The sequence below is a fragment of the Aptenodytes forsteri genome, unplaced genomic scaffold, assembly GCF_000699145.1.
Source record: "Aptenodytes forsteri isolate BGI_AS27 unplaced genomic scaffold, ASM69914v1 Scaffold288, whole genome shotgun sequence".
NCBI classification, from domain to species: Eukaryota; Metazoa; Chordata; class Aves; order Sphenisciformes; family Spheniscidae; genus Aptenodytes; species Aptenodytes forsteri.
The window spans coordinates 658,557-673,535 of NW_008794746.1; the positions used below are offsets into that span (position 1 = coordinate 658,557).

The following is a 14,979-nucleotide window of genomic DNA, read 5'->3' on the forward strand; positions in this document are numbered from 1 at the left end:
GACCACATTAAATTTGATCCAACAAAAGGGAATTTTATAAATGAGCAATGTCACCCGGGGCATCTCTTATGCTTAAAGTTGTCATCTCGGAACAAGAGTAGGTCAGGCTTAGCGAAGCCATGCAACTCTGGGAACAAAACCTCCCTTCCTGCAATTGGCAGCACGATTCTCCTGAAGGTGCTCGCTTCTGCTGTGTCAATTTTTGCTGGTCTCTGCTTTAGAGCACTATGTAGAATTTATTACTACTTTCTTGAATAGCAAAGGCTCACCCGAAGCACTCTCTAGAGCACAGGTACCAACAAAAAGCTGATGCTCTTGTAGCCATTTGCCCCAGGATGTTTCCCTGAACAAGTTCCTACTCCTAACGTGCCAGATCAGGTATTCTTTCACATCTCCCAACAGTGCAAATAGGCTCTGGGCTAGCTGGATTAGATCTTCTGTCTCAGGACCAGCAATGAACCTGAGGCTACCAAGTAGCCTAAGCACATCCTCTCCAAGAGTCCCCATTTTGGAAGCATTACAGATTTGCAATTCACCTCTTTAGGCATGTATGCAATAGGCGAAGCAAAATCAGAAATACAGGAGTTATTAGGGTTCTGAAAGAGAACTTTTCTTTTTTTTTTTTTTTTTTACTCTTTAGCTACCCAAAAGATACCAAAGAGCGAAGCAAAATCAGAAATACAGGAGTTATTAGGGTTCTGAAAGAGAACTTTTTTTTTTTACTCTTTAGCTAGCCCAAAGATACCACAGATGTAAGAAAAATATTCAATATGTTTAGCATTTCCCAGTTCACTTTTCTTACCACTGTAGTGTTCTTCAGGCTTCAGTTCAGAGTTGTGAAGGGCATCCCAAGTTCCCCTCCTACAGCTTACATCTCTTCTCCTGGATTACAGGAGATCTACTACGCACACACGTCCCCCCCATTCACCTCCTCTCTCAAAGAGAAAAATCTTTATTCTTCTTCTTAAGCTTCCTGTTTTCTCTGTCAGGTGAGCCCTGACACCTGACCATCTTCATCAGATGTTCCTCAGATACTTTTGTTTGATGACCACTCTCCCGGGGATCAGAACGAGAAGACCAGTTTGCCCGGGGCAGTATCCATCTCCCTCAATATTCCACTAAAACAGTTAATCAAGCTTTAATGATCTTTTCTTATTAGAATGGAGGAATTTCTCCCATCATCTTTGGTGGTTCAGAAGGAAAGCAAAACACAACAGATGTAACAGCCACACGATCTGAACACCTAACAAACAGAATCCACAACTGGACATAAACATCAAATCATACACAAATCATCATCAAAGCATTTGTAACCTACTTTTTACCACAAAAGATGGATTCTTTTGCAGTCAATCAACTGCTATTAAACACTGCCACCAGTAAAAGCAACATGCAGACTATCTGGATACAATACTTGAGAGCAGGGGTCAAGAGGACTACAGGGGATCAATGTGCCCAAACATAAGGTCCATTTTTAGATCCTTTTAAGACCTGCAAAAATTCCTTCCAGTCAGTAGACAACTGTTACTCAACAGCAGAAACACTGCTTACAGATGTTAGAAGGACCCAAAGCTTTCCCTGCACAAACAGAAGATTCCCTCTCAAAGCACTGGCTTTATACATTTTTACTATAGTAAAATTTGCTAGTAAAATTACTATAGTAATATTTGCATAGAAGTAACTCGAACTGGAAAGCGTGGCAAGAAAAGAGAATAAACTGTAGAGATAGAGACCAATGAGGGGAAAAGGGAAACTATACCTGTGATACTGTTCCCAGCAGATTAATTTATTTTCACCTTCCTAATGCAGATACACCTTTTTTTTTGTGCAAGTCACCGCAGTGTTTGCTTCAGGAAGAGTCTGGTAACAGGATGCGAACATTTGTGAAGTTAAGAAGGGGCTGATAATAGGAAACAGCTTAGAAACTATACATTTGTAATTGAAACAGCAGGGCATATCAGTTCAGCACGATAGTTAGAATTTGCCAGACATTAATGGGTTGACTTGCAAAGAAACAAAAAACAACCCTCCATACACTACATGATCCTTAATAACCGCAGCAGCTACATCATTGTTTTATGCCTTACAATCCTCAACCACAGGAAAGAAAAATAAACAACCCACCCCAGCAGTATCTTCAGGAGCAAAGCGCCCTCTTCTCGAAGGGCAGCCGTCATCTCCAATTAGGACAAGAAAGTTAAGACAAATAACCATCCATTCACAAACACCCACAGTGTTTACCCACAGACTTCTCCTACCTCTCTTACAACACAGTATTCCCCCAAAGAAGTCATTGTGGAAGAGTAACATAAACAGTTAAATTCACTGTTACTGGTCAGAATTGTCTTGATATTCTGACCATTTGCAAGCAAAATGAACCAGCTAAATTCTGTAATATTATAATCAATATAATTGGGACTGTAAGCAAGCAGGTGAACATGAGTTGCTCTTCACTACAGGGTGCCTAGCGAGAACGGTCCCACACACTCGGTCTGGATCTGTGACCGATTTTCTTTCTGAATGGGGGAGCAAGCAAAGTTATTGCATGATGCAGACACCAGACTTTCTTTTCAGAAGAGCCATTGTGTTCAGAGAAATCTTGACTCAAAGCATTTTGAAATCATGAGAATTCTTCTCTGCATTTTAGCAGGTTTTTTAGCCTCCCCATTTAGCAGGCTCAATAGGGAGCATATCAGAGAGGCATTTCAAAATCTGTTGTTCTAGTAAGGAATGACCTTCAGCTTATTTTCTGGAATGCCTCTGCTAAATCCTTCATTGCCTACCTTTTTAATTTGTGCACATGGCACCATGCAGTGAATAACATCACTAGCAATGTTGCTACCAACCCTCCCTCCCCCCACCAGTGTCAGTAACATGATATAAAAAGTCAGAACTTTGTGTTAAAGATGATCTACACACAAAAATTTTACTCAGCTCATTTAACAAAACCATTTTGTTAAAAAACGACTTAGTAATGATTGGAATTTTACATAGAAAATTCAGAAATTACAAAAAATGGCATTATATAATAAATATAACCTGCATATATGAGAAGAGTTAGACAAATTTGGTAGTAAGGTCTACAGAAAACCTATGCAGAAGAAAGGTCAGCTGCTCCTGAGTTGATTGTGTTTCTGTTGTGTTCTTCTGAGATAACACGATTGCAGTGTAGAATACTCTTTTTCTACCTGAGCCTTTGTGCTAGGTACATCTTTTCTATCCATTTCATGACACTGATGTTACACATGCCTTCTCCTGAAACGGTTAAGAGGCTCTCCAAGTGCCTGAGAAAGAAAATATCTGAGGCCTAAAAGAAGTAGTCCAAATGAAAAGCAGTGTACTGTGAGCAGCCTACAGGTAAAAAAACCTCAACTCTTCCTATGCTGGCTAGCCAGAGATGCACATCTAGTAGCTGCCCTGAATGCCAGGGCTGCCACATAAAAGCTTGTTGCCTTCTTAGCCAACTCATTCTGCAATAAATTATAATGCTCCCTTGTGAGAAGTATAATTTTACTTACATACCATTACACGTCAGTAAGTCTCAAAGATTTAGAGAGCGATGGCAAGAGAGAGAGGGTGAGAGCAAGCAAAGGGAAAGAGTGAGAGAGAGAGAGAAGGATGAGGGGGAAGAGAGCGAGCACACAAGAGAGCAAGAGTGAGAGGGAGCATGAATGGTGTGAGAGAGCGTGAGCAAAGGGCGCAAGTGAGTGTAAGCCTCTGCAAGTCCTTCCATTCCTATGGCATCCCTACCAGCTCTGCGTTACCAAGCCTCTCGGCCTCCAAGCCACAGCTGCGCAAGTCAGATGGTGCCACGTGGCAATAGTGACAGGTGGTCTGGAGCCCAAGTTCGGGCAAAAGCATCTTCTCTGATTGACTGAAGCGGCCAGCCAGCACCTATCTCATCTGTCAAAGTCCCTCAGGACACCTTCCCTGTCTTTCTGCTGAAAGAGTCACTGACAGACCTCCAAGGTCTGTATTTGGATACTACATTTTAGAAGAAATTTCCTGCATATGTTAGGCTGTTCTATCAAAGTGCATCTTTCCTCTATACATATACCCATTTCTGTGAATTATTCCTTCATAAGGCTTTACAATATATCTGAAATGTTTCAAATCTGTATCTAATAAATATTACATGAAAATATTTTTCAGTATTTACATATGAAACATATAAAAATATGATCATTGTAAGATTACTTCTTTAATTTCATCTTCTAAAGAACCAAGGGTCTTAACTCCTGGCTTGCTTGTAGTGTGTTGCAAACGGTGTCTGTTTAGGTTTCTTCCTTCACCAAAAAGCTCATTGTTTTCTTTTACTTTGACTTTACTGTTTTTATCGACAAGAAGAGTATTACTAGAGTCCCAATCTATGTCAAAAACTGTTGTATCGTTATTTTTAGAAAGAAGGATGGTACTGGCACTGCTTCCAAAGAGTTGTTCCATTAAATTGGACTTCTTTTCTTTCTTACTATTGAAATCTGCATTTTCCTTAACATTTTCTTCTAAGTTGACACTTTTTTGAGTAAGCCAACTCGGTCTCCCTGATCCTTTCCCAAAGGAAGGTACATAACTACCAAATGTTAACTCACTACTTAAATCTACGGTCCTTAGATTCCGTTGCTTCTGCCCTTGTGCTCTTGTGGCATCACCCTGGCTGTCATCTACAGGAAATCCATTAGTAACCCCCCCAGGAATCTCAGAGAATTGATTAGTTTTTTCTTTTTTCTCCAGGGAATCAGATTTTCTTGCTGTATTTATGAGTGGTGCTTGGGAAGCAGGTTTCATGTTCGTTACATTTTGAGTTTCTCTATCAATTTCTTGCATTTTAGCAAGCAGGAACTCTCTTTTTCGCAGCTCTTCCAGCATTTCAGTGCTTTCTCTCTCTACTTCAGGTTTGTAGATTTCTGTCTCCATCTTGGTTTTCTCTTCTTTATCCAATGAAAAGCTGCTTTCTTTTTTCATTTTGTCATATTCTTCCCTTTCCCACTCTGCAGGAAATGTTTAAACATTATTTAAAATGTTTTAGTTTTAAAATGCCTTTAAAAGAATATTTTGAAAATAATGCAAGCAAAACCCACTGAGTTTTTAATATGCTCTTCTATACATAATGTGGTTTTCCTACTGCAAAAATAAATTCGTCAAAAATTACAACTAAATTCACACCAGGTTCTCTACTAAGATATGGAAGTTTACTGTCATCTTCCAAAGGTATTAGGACATTATCCACGTTCTAGAATTTTCAGAGGAATTTCATTTCTGCCAATTGAGTTCCGATTTCCTGAGTTTGAATGAACATGAATACAACATCACTGATTTTAATAGTTCTGACTTTCACAGTACTTTATTTTTCTTTGTCAGCACCACTGACATTAGGACAGTTCTGGGACATATGTTTGGGTTTTTTTTTTCCATAAAGGGAACTACTCCTGTGAAGCTATCAGGCCACAAAGTCATAGGAGTCATTACTGGTTTCAAGTAGTGAATGATTTAAAATATATTGCAACTGCTGCATACAGAAAACACCTTTACACGAGTGTTCTGTGCATCACCACGTGAACTCAATGAGAGTGTCTGTGCAAATACCAAATGTCAGTTTGCACAGCTATAAAGGGACACCAAAGGTGCAAAACAGTAATAAACTTCTAGATAGAACCTGCAAATTCTTATGTGTACAAGAAAAAGGAAGGTTCTCAAATATTTCTCTCTTCAAAATATTTTTCTATTGAGACAACAGACCTGTGTTTGGCCAAAAGTTGAATGTGACTACTTGGCCCCTTCAACATACTGGCATTCCTCTTTGAACACTTCATTAAAATTTCTGACTGATGTTTTCACAAAGTTCCATGTTATCTATTGTACTTCAGCTCAAGCTTACAGAAATAACTGCAACAGTTCAGTTAATATATTTAATATATATATTTTTTCAATAGCATACCATTATACCAAGTTAAGTAAGGAGCTACCTTTCTGTATGTAAAGTGGGGAAAATAGCAGCTTATACTGTAAGACGGGTAAGGTGGTCAAATCATCTTACTTAAGAGAAGACAGAACAGAGCAGATTCTTGGCTTATGTAAGTTGTGCACTGATGCCAGCGGAGGTATAAGATTTTACACAGAATTTACCTCTGAAAGCAGCTACAGATTTTTAGAATTCTTCCTTGTCATCTAGAATAAGTGTTACTGTTCATTAACTATAATCACTGAAAGAGTATTTTAACACGACAGGATGCAGTCCATCTAAAATACTTTAGATTAAGAGACTTATGAATGTAAGTCATTAAGATGTTGTGAAAACCACATGAATATCATTATATTTTAATTTTGCTTTTTTAGAAACTGACATTTCTCAAACAGCCACACCAAATGATTCAGATAACCACAAGTGAAAAGAGAAACTATAATTTCAAATGATACAAGTGAAGTAGATATGTACTGAAAAACCAGGCCATATTAAGGAAAGCAGATTCATTCTCCAATTGTAAAAATCTACTGCCTACCTCAATAACATCTAGCAAGTCAGAGACAACATCAGCATTTACCTGCTATGTCATCCTTGTTTTGTAAAGCAAAATCTCTCAGGCTTCAATAATTTTCCGTGGACAGCATTTTTTGCTGCTGCATACTTAATCACAGCTGAGTACAGATTATTCTATATCCCGTATTTCTTTCTGATTCTCTTTGCATAATATAACTGAAAATAATTTTCCACTGTAGTGATCTCTGCAAAATCATTTTGCTCTTCTCACAAGAAACTAGCAGCCTCACTTGATTAGTATTCTATGGTGTATTTTCCAGCCTTCAGCTGCCCGTTTCCTTACCATCATGTAGTTTTTGAACCCTCTCCTCTAAAGCCTGTATTTCTTGAAAACGTTTCAATTTCTCTTCCCTTTCCCTGTCTTGGTCTTGTCTTAGGAGGTCTGCTTGCTCTTTCCATCCTTTGTCTTGAGTTTCTTTTTCCTGAAATAAATTAATACAAAACTGAAACTGATGGGGAAAAATAATCAATAAAAGAAACAAACAAACGAAATCATATGAACTTCTATGTCATCCTGAAATCACATTCTTACTGCTAAACATAAAAACGAGCAAGCCATCTAAACCAAACCAGCTTTGACAACCCAGGGGTTTGGCCCTAAAATCTTATCACCTCTAACATAGTTTTATGCACCTGAAACAAAATGAATAGACAATCAACTCTATTCTGTATTACACATTTCAGGAAAGTTGCAGCTCCAATGTCATAAAGCAAAATTATCACCGTGTTAGGGTAGTTCTCTTTAGAAGTCAGAATCTGTCTTTTTCAAGGACTTTAATAGAAGGCCAGACCCCACCACCTCGTTCTTTTAACAAGCAAGCAATTAGTTACCCTCTATTTCCACAATCTGATCTTTTTACTCAAGTGAGTGGGTTGTAGATTCAGTTAGTTTCACGGTGGTACTTAAAGTTATGGAGTATTAAGTAACAAACAGTGAAAGAGAAAGGTTTAACCTTGGCTGAAAAATTCAGCTAGGGAGTATACATACACATTTGAAAGGGAAGAATCTGCAGAAAAGATATTAATGTCAGCAGTAAAAATCACTAACACAGAAAAGTAGTGACAATGAAGTGACGAGAAAGCCAGCGTAATCCAACAAGTGGATGCTAACTTCGTAGTTTGTGCTTATTTTAGAGTGAAATAAGCTTCTAGATTAAAATACACTTCTAAGAGAAACAGTTACTACTTAATGAACAAAGAAAATATTAATATTAGCCAAAAGAAATATTTTCCCTTAATGTACAACATTATCATTATTATATTTTAAAAAAAAACAAAACAAACTTCATAAAGAGATGGTGGCCAAGTATTTAAAGTGCTTGACTTAGAAAACTGATGAAAGCACAGGCGACCCAAATCTAATTTATGTTACTTAAAGCAATAGCCATACACAAACTAGAGAGGTTTGTAAGATGACATATAGTTGGACTCCATGAGCTGCACTTGTACCAACTGTGTGGTTCTGTAACTGACACACCAAAGTATATGCTGGAAGAATGCACACCTTGAACTACATCCACGCTTACAGAAAGGATTTTGGAAGAGAGAGGATATGAATGAAACAGCCATGAAAAAGCTTCAGTCCTACCAGGAAGCCAGTCAAGACCATCATGAGAGCATTATTTCTGACAAATAATCCTAGTCTTATGTAATCAGAATTTATACAATTTGTACCAGAATCTGTGTCATTCTGATTTGCAATACCTTACAAATCTCTTTGATTTTAGCCTGAGGTCACAGAAGTATTAGCAATACTTCTAATGGCACTATTTTATAATAAAAAGGGAAATGGGAAAAACAACAAAAAAAAATCCAACCATATTCACAAAGCTGGAAAAACGACAGAAGAAATACCAGCACTATGACAATAAGAGGAAGTATTAGATTTATGCATTGTGAAATATCTGGAAAGTAAAAGAAACCATAATTAAGGCCAAAGCAAAAAGAGAGACGAGGCAGCCAGCACTGTTACAACAGATTGCTCAAATAAGCATTAGAAATAAAGAAAAAGGGAAGAAAACCAAAATGAAGTCTTAAAAACTTCAAAGAAATGACAGTGGCAGAAAAAGAAACAAATTGAGCTAATGGTTATCAGTAAGACATAGAATATGATGAACTCAGCGTCACAAAAATGCAGTATGAGATTTCTGGAAAGGTAGAGTTTCTCTTAAAGATCAGAATGTTTTCTAAATTATATTTTCTATATATTTGTCTATTTACACATTTTTTCTAAAATATAAGCTCTGCATTAAACATTCAGTCTGATAGGTGAGTTATCTAGAGCAAGTCTCAAATTTTTATGGAACTCACTGTTTTAGGAAGAATCCCTTCTTTCTTGTTTACTGTGTCGCCACAGACAAGTTCTGATTCTGGAAGAAATTCTACTGGTGAGAAGTATCCACTGGTCTGTACACCTTTTGTGAGCTGTGCTCCTTTTTTAATATTTTGGTTGTTGGCTGTAGAAAATACAAACTAATTAAATCATGTTTTCACTTGAAAATATCCCACTATATACCTATCTAATTTTTAATGATTTGCAGCAAACATAAAAGACTGTATCAGAGCCAATGGAAGTGGAAACTGTTGACAAGTTTCACATAGCTGTTTTCAGCATCTGTAAAAGCTAATTAAAAAAAGAGTTGCATGCAAAACTTCTACTGAAAAAAAATACCCCCCCACCCTAAAGCTACTTATGAAGTCATTACAGTATACTGAATATTTGTTAAAAAATCCCCACAATATATTTCACTCATCTTACTGCTTGTCACAGAAGCAACGTGTAGAGAAGCAAACGCATAAAATTAAAATTAACTTATTTGCATCTTTGAAACACATATACTTATCTCTATGGAATGACATTTTTAAAAATCTGAACCTGAAATGGAATAATAGTAGAGTATCTATAATAAAATGAGCAGCAGACAAACTGTTTGAAATGCTGGCATTAAATATTTAAAACAGTCCCATAAATTCCTACTTCTTCCATTAAATATTAAAACAGTCCCATAAATTCCTGCTTCTTCTGACAAGCAGGTTCTACTGAAGTGAAAATAGTCTAAGTACACACCCAGACGACTGAAGATAATCTAAGTACACACACAGACACACATATATACACACATATTTATGTGGGTAGCATAAGGCTTGAGGCTGCCTTGTCACACTAGAAGAAATCACTGCACTGGTACTTTTAGAAGATTATGTTCTGGGACATATGTACTCTTTGAGGAAATAAAAGTGCAGCTTATCTGACAGACAGTAAATTTGAATTAGTTAAAAAAAAAAAAAAAAAAATCACCAAAATATTCATAGCAGTGAACTTCCATATTTTTAAAGCCTCTGTAATTTATTGTCATGTAGACGTTATCTATGATCTATTAGAGAATTTACTAAAAAATCTTCCCCTCCTCCTTCACCCAGGAACATCTGGTATGAAAGGAGTTAAGAACGTGGTTTGATGAAGTTCTGGGTTTTGGTTCTGCTGCAGTTACAGAACAGTCAAACAAACAATGTGCCCTTCTTTGTAACCAGTGCTGTGTTGAAAGCAGTGCAAAAAAGTAAACGCTCTTGAACAAGCAGCGGCAGGGTCAAACACTGAATGGCATGAATGATACAACCTAGCAGAGTAATTTAAAAGTGTCACTATTAATTTTTCTGCCTTTATTGCTTTATATAAGTTACCTCTTTTTCTTTGTATAATATCCATGTCTTTTCTTGGTGAAAGCTTCAACATACGATTAGCGTATATATTTTTTGCTTCAAGTTCCCTTTCTTTTTCCTGTGAATGAAAGAGGTAGGTATAACAATGAGTTACTAACATTTCATTTACAGCAAAGCTGTAAATTAAATTAAAAATACATGTTGTAAATAGAAACAGAGTAAAGTAATCAATAGTAACACCCAATGTTTTAAGGAGAACAATCACATTCCTAAGTTTGTTTATGCTGTAAGAAAGCAGATAGAACTTCCTCCCCCAAAAAACTCATTAGCAAAATATTCGGGGGGCGAGGGGGGGAAAGCACCTCTGCAGTGAAAATTAACCTAAATGCCAATGCTTCTATAAACTTGAATAAGACTTACAATGTATGTACAGATTGCACAACTGAATTTTCATTTTTGTAAAGAGTTAAACATTTCAATGCTAGCAATGTTACTTGTCACAGGGCATGTCAGTACCACGGAGCAGAGGCCCACTGCATCATAGAGGAAGAGACATATTCTTCTTTAATGACATTTATTGAATAAAATACAGACATGAACAGTGAGTTATCAGAAATCATCTGATAATGAAAATATTTTCAAAATATCAAACTCTCCACTAACAAATCAGGCTTAAAACACTTACTCTAAACAAATACATTTTTGAGTTACTAACGGTACTGCTACTTGCTTGATAGCTAGTAAGGTGGTAAACTGGTACATCTCCATTATAAAAGTATGTTTGAGACTTGGGGTTTCGAGGAAATTCTTCTAGAAACTTTAGCTCAAGTCTTATTTAATCTTTTTTTCTGACTAGGTAGAACATAACAATATTTTCAGTCCTTGAATTTAGAATTTGGGCAACGATGGGGTGGGGGGATGCAAATAAACCTTTGCACAAATTTAGCAACACACATGGATATCACAAATACATGAAATTAATCTTTACACAAACCTACTGTAATGCAAGTACATTAGTAACATAAAAGTACTGTATATACCTGCAGATTTAATTTTAAAAGTCAAGCCTTCAAAACGTAATTTTCCAGTAGACCTTGTGGTTTAATCGCAACGCTTGGCTATGTACTTGATCTTGCTTTTCTTAACTAGTGCTAACAATAATGATTAACATAGAGACATTCCTGTTACAAACACTGTAGGGTCAGAGCACAGAACATTTCAATTTAAAGCAGGAAAAGAACTCACATGTGGTACATAATTAAGTACACATCAGAGAGTGCAGTCACTGGTAAACTATTCAAACCTGATTACAGATACTTCCAAAGATAAAATGCCAGAACATGGTCAGCGACTTCACATTTTACCTTCAGCTTCTGATTTAGTTGATTAAGCTCTTCTTGGAGAACTCTGTTTTCTTCTTGAGCCTCATACATCTTTTTTTTCTTTGAATGTAACTCTCGTTGAAAACTGCTACCACTTAATTCAAGATTTTTTTCCAGATCCTTCAATTAAAACAAAATAATGTTTTTTAATAACTGAAGTACTTTTCTTATAGTCAAATTACTTAAGTAAAATTACAGTAAACCAGCATCTTGGATTCAGATATCGGCTCCACCACTGCTGTAACACTGAATACATTTAAACCCGTAATCCTAACTTTGAGGGGGCAGACAGAGCACCTGCAGATGCTGCAGCTCATCCTTCTGGAGTATTGAGAGGTGATGTGAGGACACAATGGGAACACACACTACTTTCTGCGAGGCTCTTGGCACAGTGGACCTCCGGATCTCTTAAGACAAATCTCAAACTGATGCTTAAGAAACAGAATACCTCCTGGAAAGCGCAGGATTAAGAAGGAAGACAACAAGAAATAATTTTTAACCTTTGTACTAGAAACAAATTTGTGATTGTGATTTCATTTACATACCCTCGCCTTGCAATAGCTGTTTTAAGTGAACCTGTGAAGATGAGAGAAGGAAAAAAAGTAGAAGAAAATCCCTTACTTTAGAGCATGATTCATTTTAACATTATCCAGTACTACACATGCTGAAATACCTGATCATAAAACTACAGATGCCAGATGGTGACAATACAGGGTGAGGTGATTTGGGTAACTCAGCAGTTTATATCTTGGTATTTTGGGATTTATTTTATGAAAGCTTAGTTTCCAGCTTAATCCTTTGGATTTCCAGATCTATTATCTCTGTAATATAATTTAGGTTTAATTACTAATACAGACACCAAACTTTAACACCGTTTTAATGACCAACATAATTTCAGCTAAAAATAGTATTGCATACAACTGCCAACAGTTTAACAGTGTTAACACAATTATTTTTAAATGAGTTTTTAGACATGTTTACAAAAATGTAAACATTTTTTCTGAACAAAATTAAAATATACTGCACAAAATTCTTAAAATGGATACCTGTAAAATGTTCTAAAGCTCATTTTGATATTAAAAAAATTGCTGTAATTTTGTTCAGCTCGGCTCTCAGATGTACAGAATAGTAGACAATCAAACACTGCATGAATGCAGTTCACAAAATTGAAAAAGAATTACTATACATATGCTTTTTAGAATTTTAGTATAGAGTTCCCTAAATACCCCAGAAATTTCTAACAAATGCTTCCCCTCCAAGAGGATAAGTTAGATTGCATAAAGTTCTATTATAGCTGCATGCATTTCTGAAACATTATTACTAGTTATAAAAGCACTTAAAAGCACAAGTCCACAGTATATATTCTGACAAAATACACTTAATTTGTAAACAGAAATTTGAATGCACAACTACCAAGTATGTAACTATATAATCACGTTGGAAATAATTTACTTGATTGTACTTATGCATAAAAAAAAAAAAGAATGATTTTCTATTTGTTCAACAACTATGAAAAAATACAATTCATGAAGCCCATTATGGTACGAAATATCTGTACCAGAATTTCTTACAAAAAGAAAGTCATCTCACCTTAATTCTTTTTTCACTGTCCTCTAGCCTGCTCTCTGCATAGGCTAGTTTCTTTGCCAGGTCATCTCTTTCAGCAAGGTGCTTATCTGCAGACAGCTTTTTCAGTTTCTGCAAGACAGTTTTTGTTCTGTACAGTTCATCTTCCGAATCTTTCAGCCGTCTCTCAGTTGCACGTTCTCTCTCTTGAGATTTTCGTAGGCGCTCCCTTAATATTCTAATCTCATTGCTGTGCCGAGCAAGGAGCTGAGAGATTTCATTTTCTGTATCTTCGAACTTATTCAAGGCTTTCTCCTGCCTGTGCTGAAGCCTCTTCAGTGCCCTGTTTTCCTTCTGCAGCTCATCTAGTTTGATGTGGAGTTCGCTCAGTTCATTTCGGAGCTCATTGATTTTCAGCAGCCTAGCAGAAAGAACTCTTTTTGTAACAAGATCTATATCTTTTGCAGGAGAATCCCTAGTGAGGCTCTGAGAACGGAAACCCCACTGCGTCCCTCTTTTGCTTGGTGCATATTTGGAACCCAATTTCTTTGTGGCTAAGAGAGGAAAAATAAAAAGCATGTTTACTATAAGACAATGCAGTTTTTCTATTCAGACATCCTTCTTGGAATAAAGCTCTGCCTGAAACAATTTTACAATACTTAGCAGAGATTGCAGCTTTCAAACCAGACAATAAAAGGCATATATATGATAGACTTATGCTCCTTTTGATAGATTAAAAAAATGGAGATTTATGTTTGTGATCTACTGTAAGAGGTAATATTTGCAGCCATCAATATAGGACCACTGTAAAGTAATCATCTGCAAATTGTATCACAAATAAGTGTCATATTTTGTTAATATTTGATGATGTTTACTAAAATGTTCTAGAAATACTGTACTCTTATGCATACAATATTATCAAATGCTTTTAAAATGGCAACAATTAGCTGAGTGTTAGCTAGTTATGTATTATGCAATATGTAATTCTCTCAGACAAATGCAGTAGTGTTTTCAAATCCAGCTGCCACGCTTACAGACAAAACAGCAAATTTCAAAGGCTCAAAGCAAAAAGCCTCCAAAGCAAAATTATAAATCCCATGAAAATTCGGTTTTCCCCTGAATAATTTATTCTTGTATCACAAGTTATTTTCCACACAGTATCCTTAGCTGATTACTAGTATGCATCACTCGCATTCCTGTTTGATATTATTATTTTATTATCATCCCCATAGATAAAAGGTAAACATTTTATTTCTATCTTATTTGCCTCTCAAGCCACACTCAAAGAATGAAGCATACAATCCACCAAAAATATCTCTTAAAATAACTGAATATATAGAGAGTGCGGAATTCATCAGTGGTCGGAAGCAACATACTGAGCAGCAGCTTGTAATTCAGGCTCGAAAGCTGGGGTACAGCAATAGTGCAGTTACCTATACACAGACAGTTGAGTGTGTGTGACAGCAAATTCTTCCTCCCCTTTGGTGCTGACCATGTTTCTATTCTACAGAGAATATTTTACAGCAAAAATAACAGCTTTAAAATATTTTTTTATAATTTCCTCTAAACATTTTGCACAAATACTCATTCATTTTCTGCTTGATGCTCATTTTTTCCACAGCTTGGGCAAACAAAAGGAGGGTTTTTTTTCCTTTACAAAGAACACTTGTATCACATTCAGGTGTGAAAAGATTATCTAATACGTGCACTGCAGGAATGATGCCACTCCTATCACCAACTAAGGGAATTCCCATTAACCCTAGACTTCCAGCCCCTTCAAGAATTTCTCCACATTTAGGGCAGAACAAAAATTTCCAATACCAACTTTGCACTTTT

The 14,979-nt window shown here is 36.4% G+C and overlaps 1 protein-coding gene across 1 annotated transcript in view; it reads right to left on the reverse strand.

Moving 5' to 3' along the window:
* Positions 1 to 2,923: 2,923 nt before the first annotated feature.
* LCA5 (LCA5, lebercilin) overlaps positions 2,924 to 14,979 on the reverse strand; it is a 21,713-nt gene continuing 9,657 nt past the window's right edge. Inside the window, exons 3-8 of the mRNA XM_009274040.2 lie at positions 13,168 to 13,697; positions 11,560 to 11,697; positions 10,217 to 10,313; positions 8,846 to 8,991; positions 6,819 to 6,957; positions 2,924 to 4,988 (exon numbers count right to left, since the gene is read on the reverse strand). Coding sequence (XP_009272315.1) covers positions 4,183 to 4,988; positions 6,819 to 6,957; positions 8,846 to 8,991; positions 10,217 to 10,313; positions 11,560 to 11,697; positions 13,168 to 13,697 — 1,856 coding nt within the window. The 3' untranslated portion in view covers positions 2,924 to 4,182. The remainder of the gene's footprint in view (positions 4,989 to 6,818; positions 6,958 to 8,845; positions 8,992 to 10,216; positions 10,314 to 11,559; positions 11,698 to 13,167; positions 13,698 to 14,979) is intronic.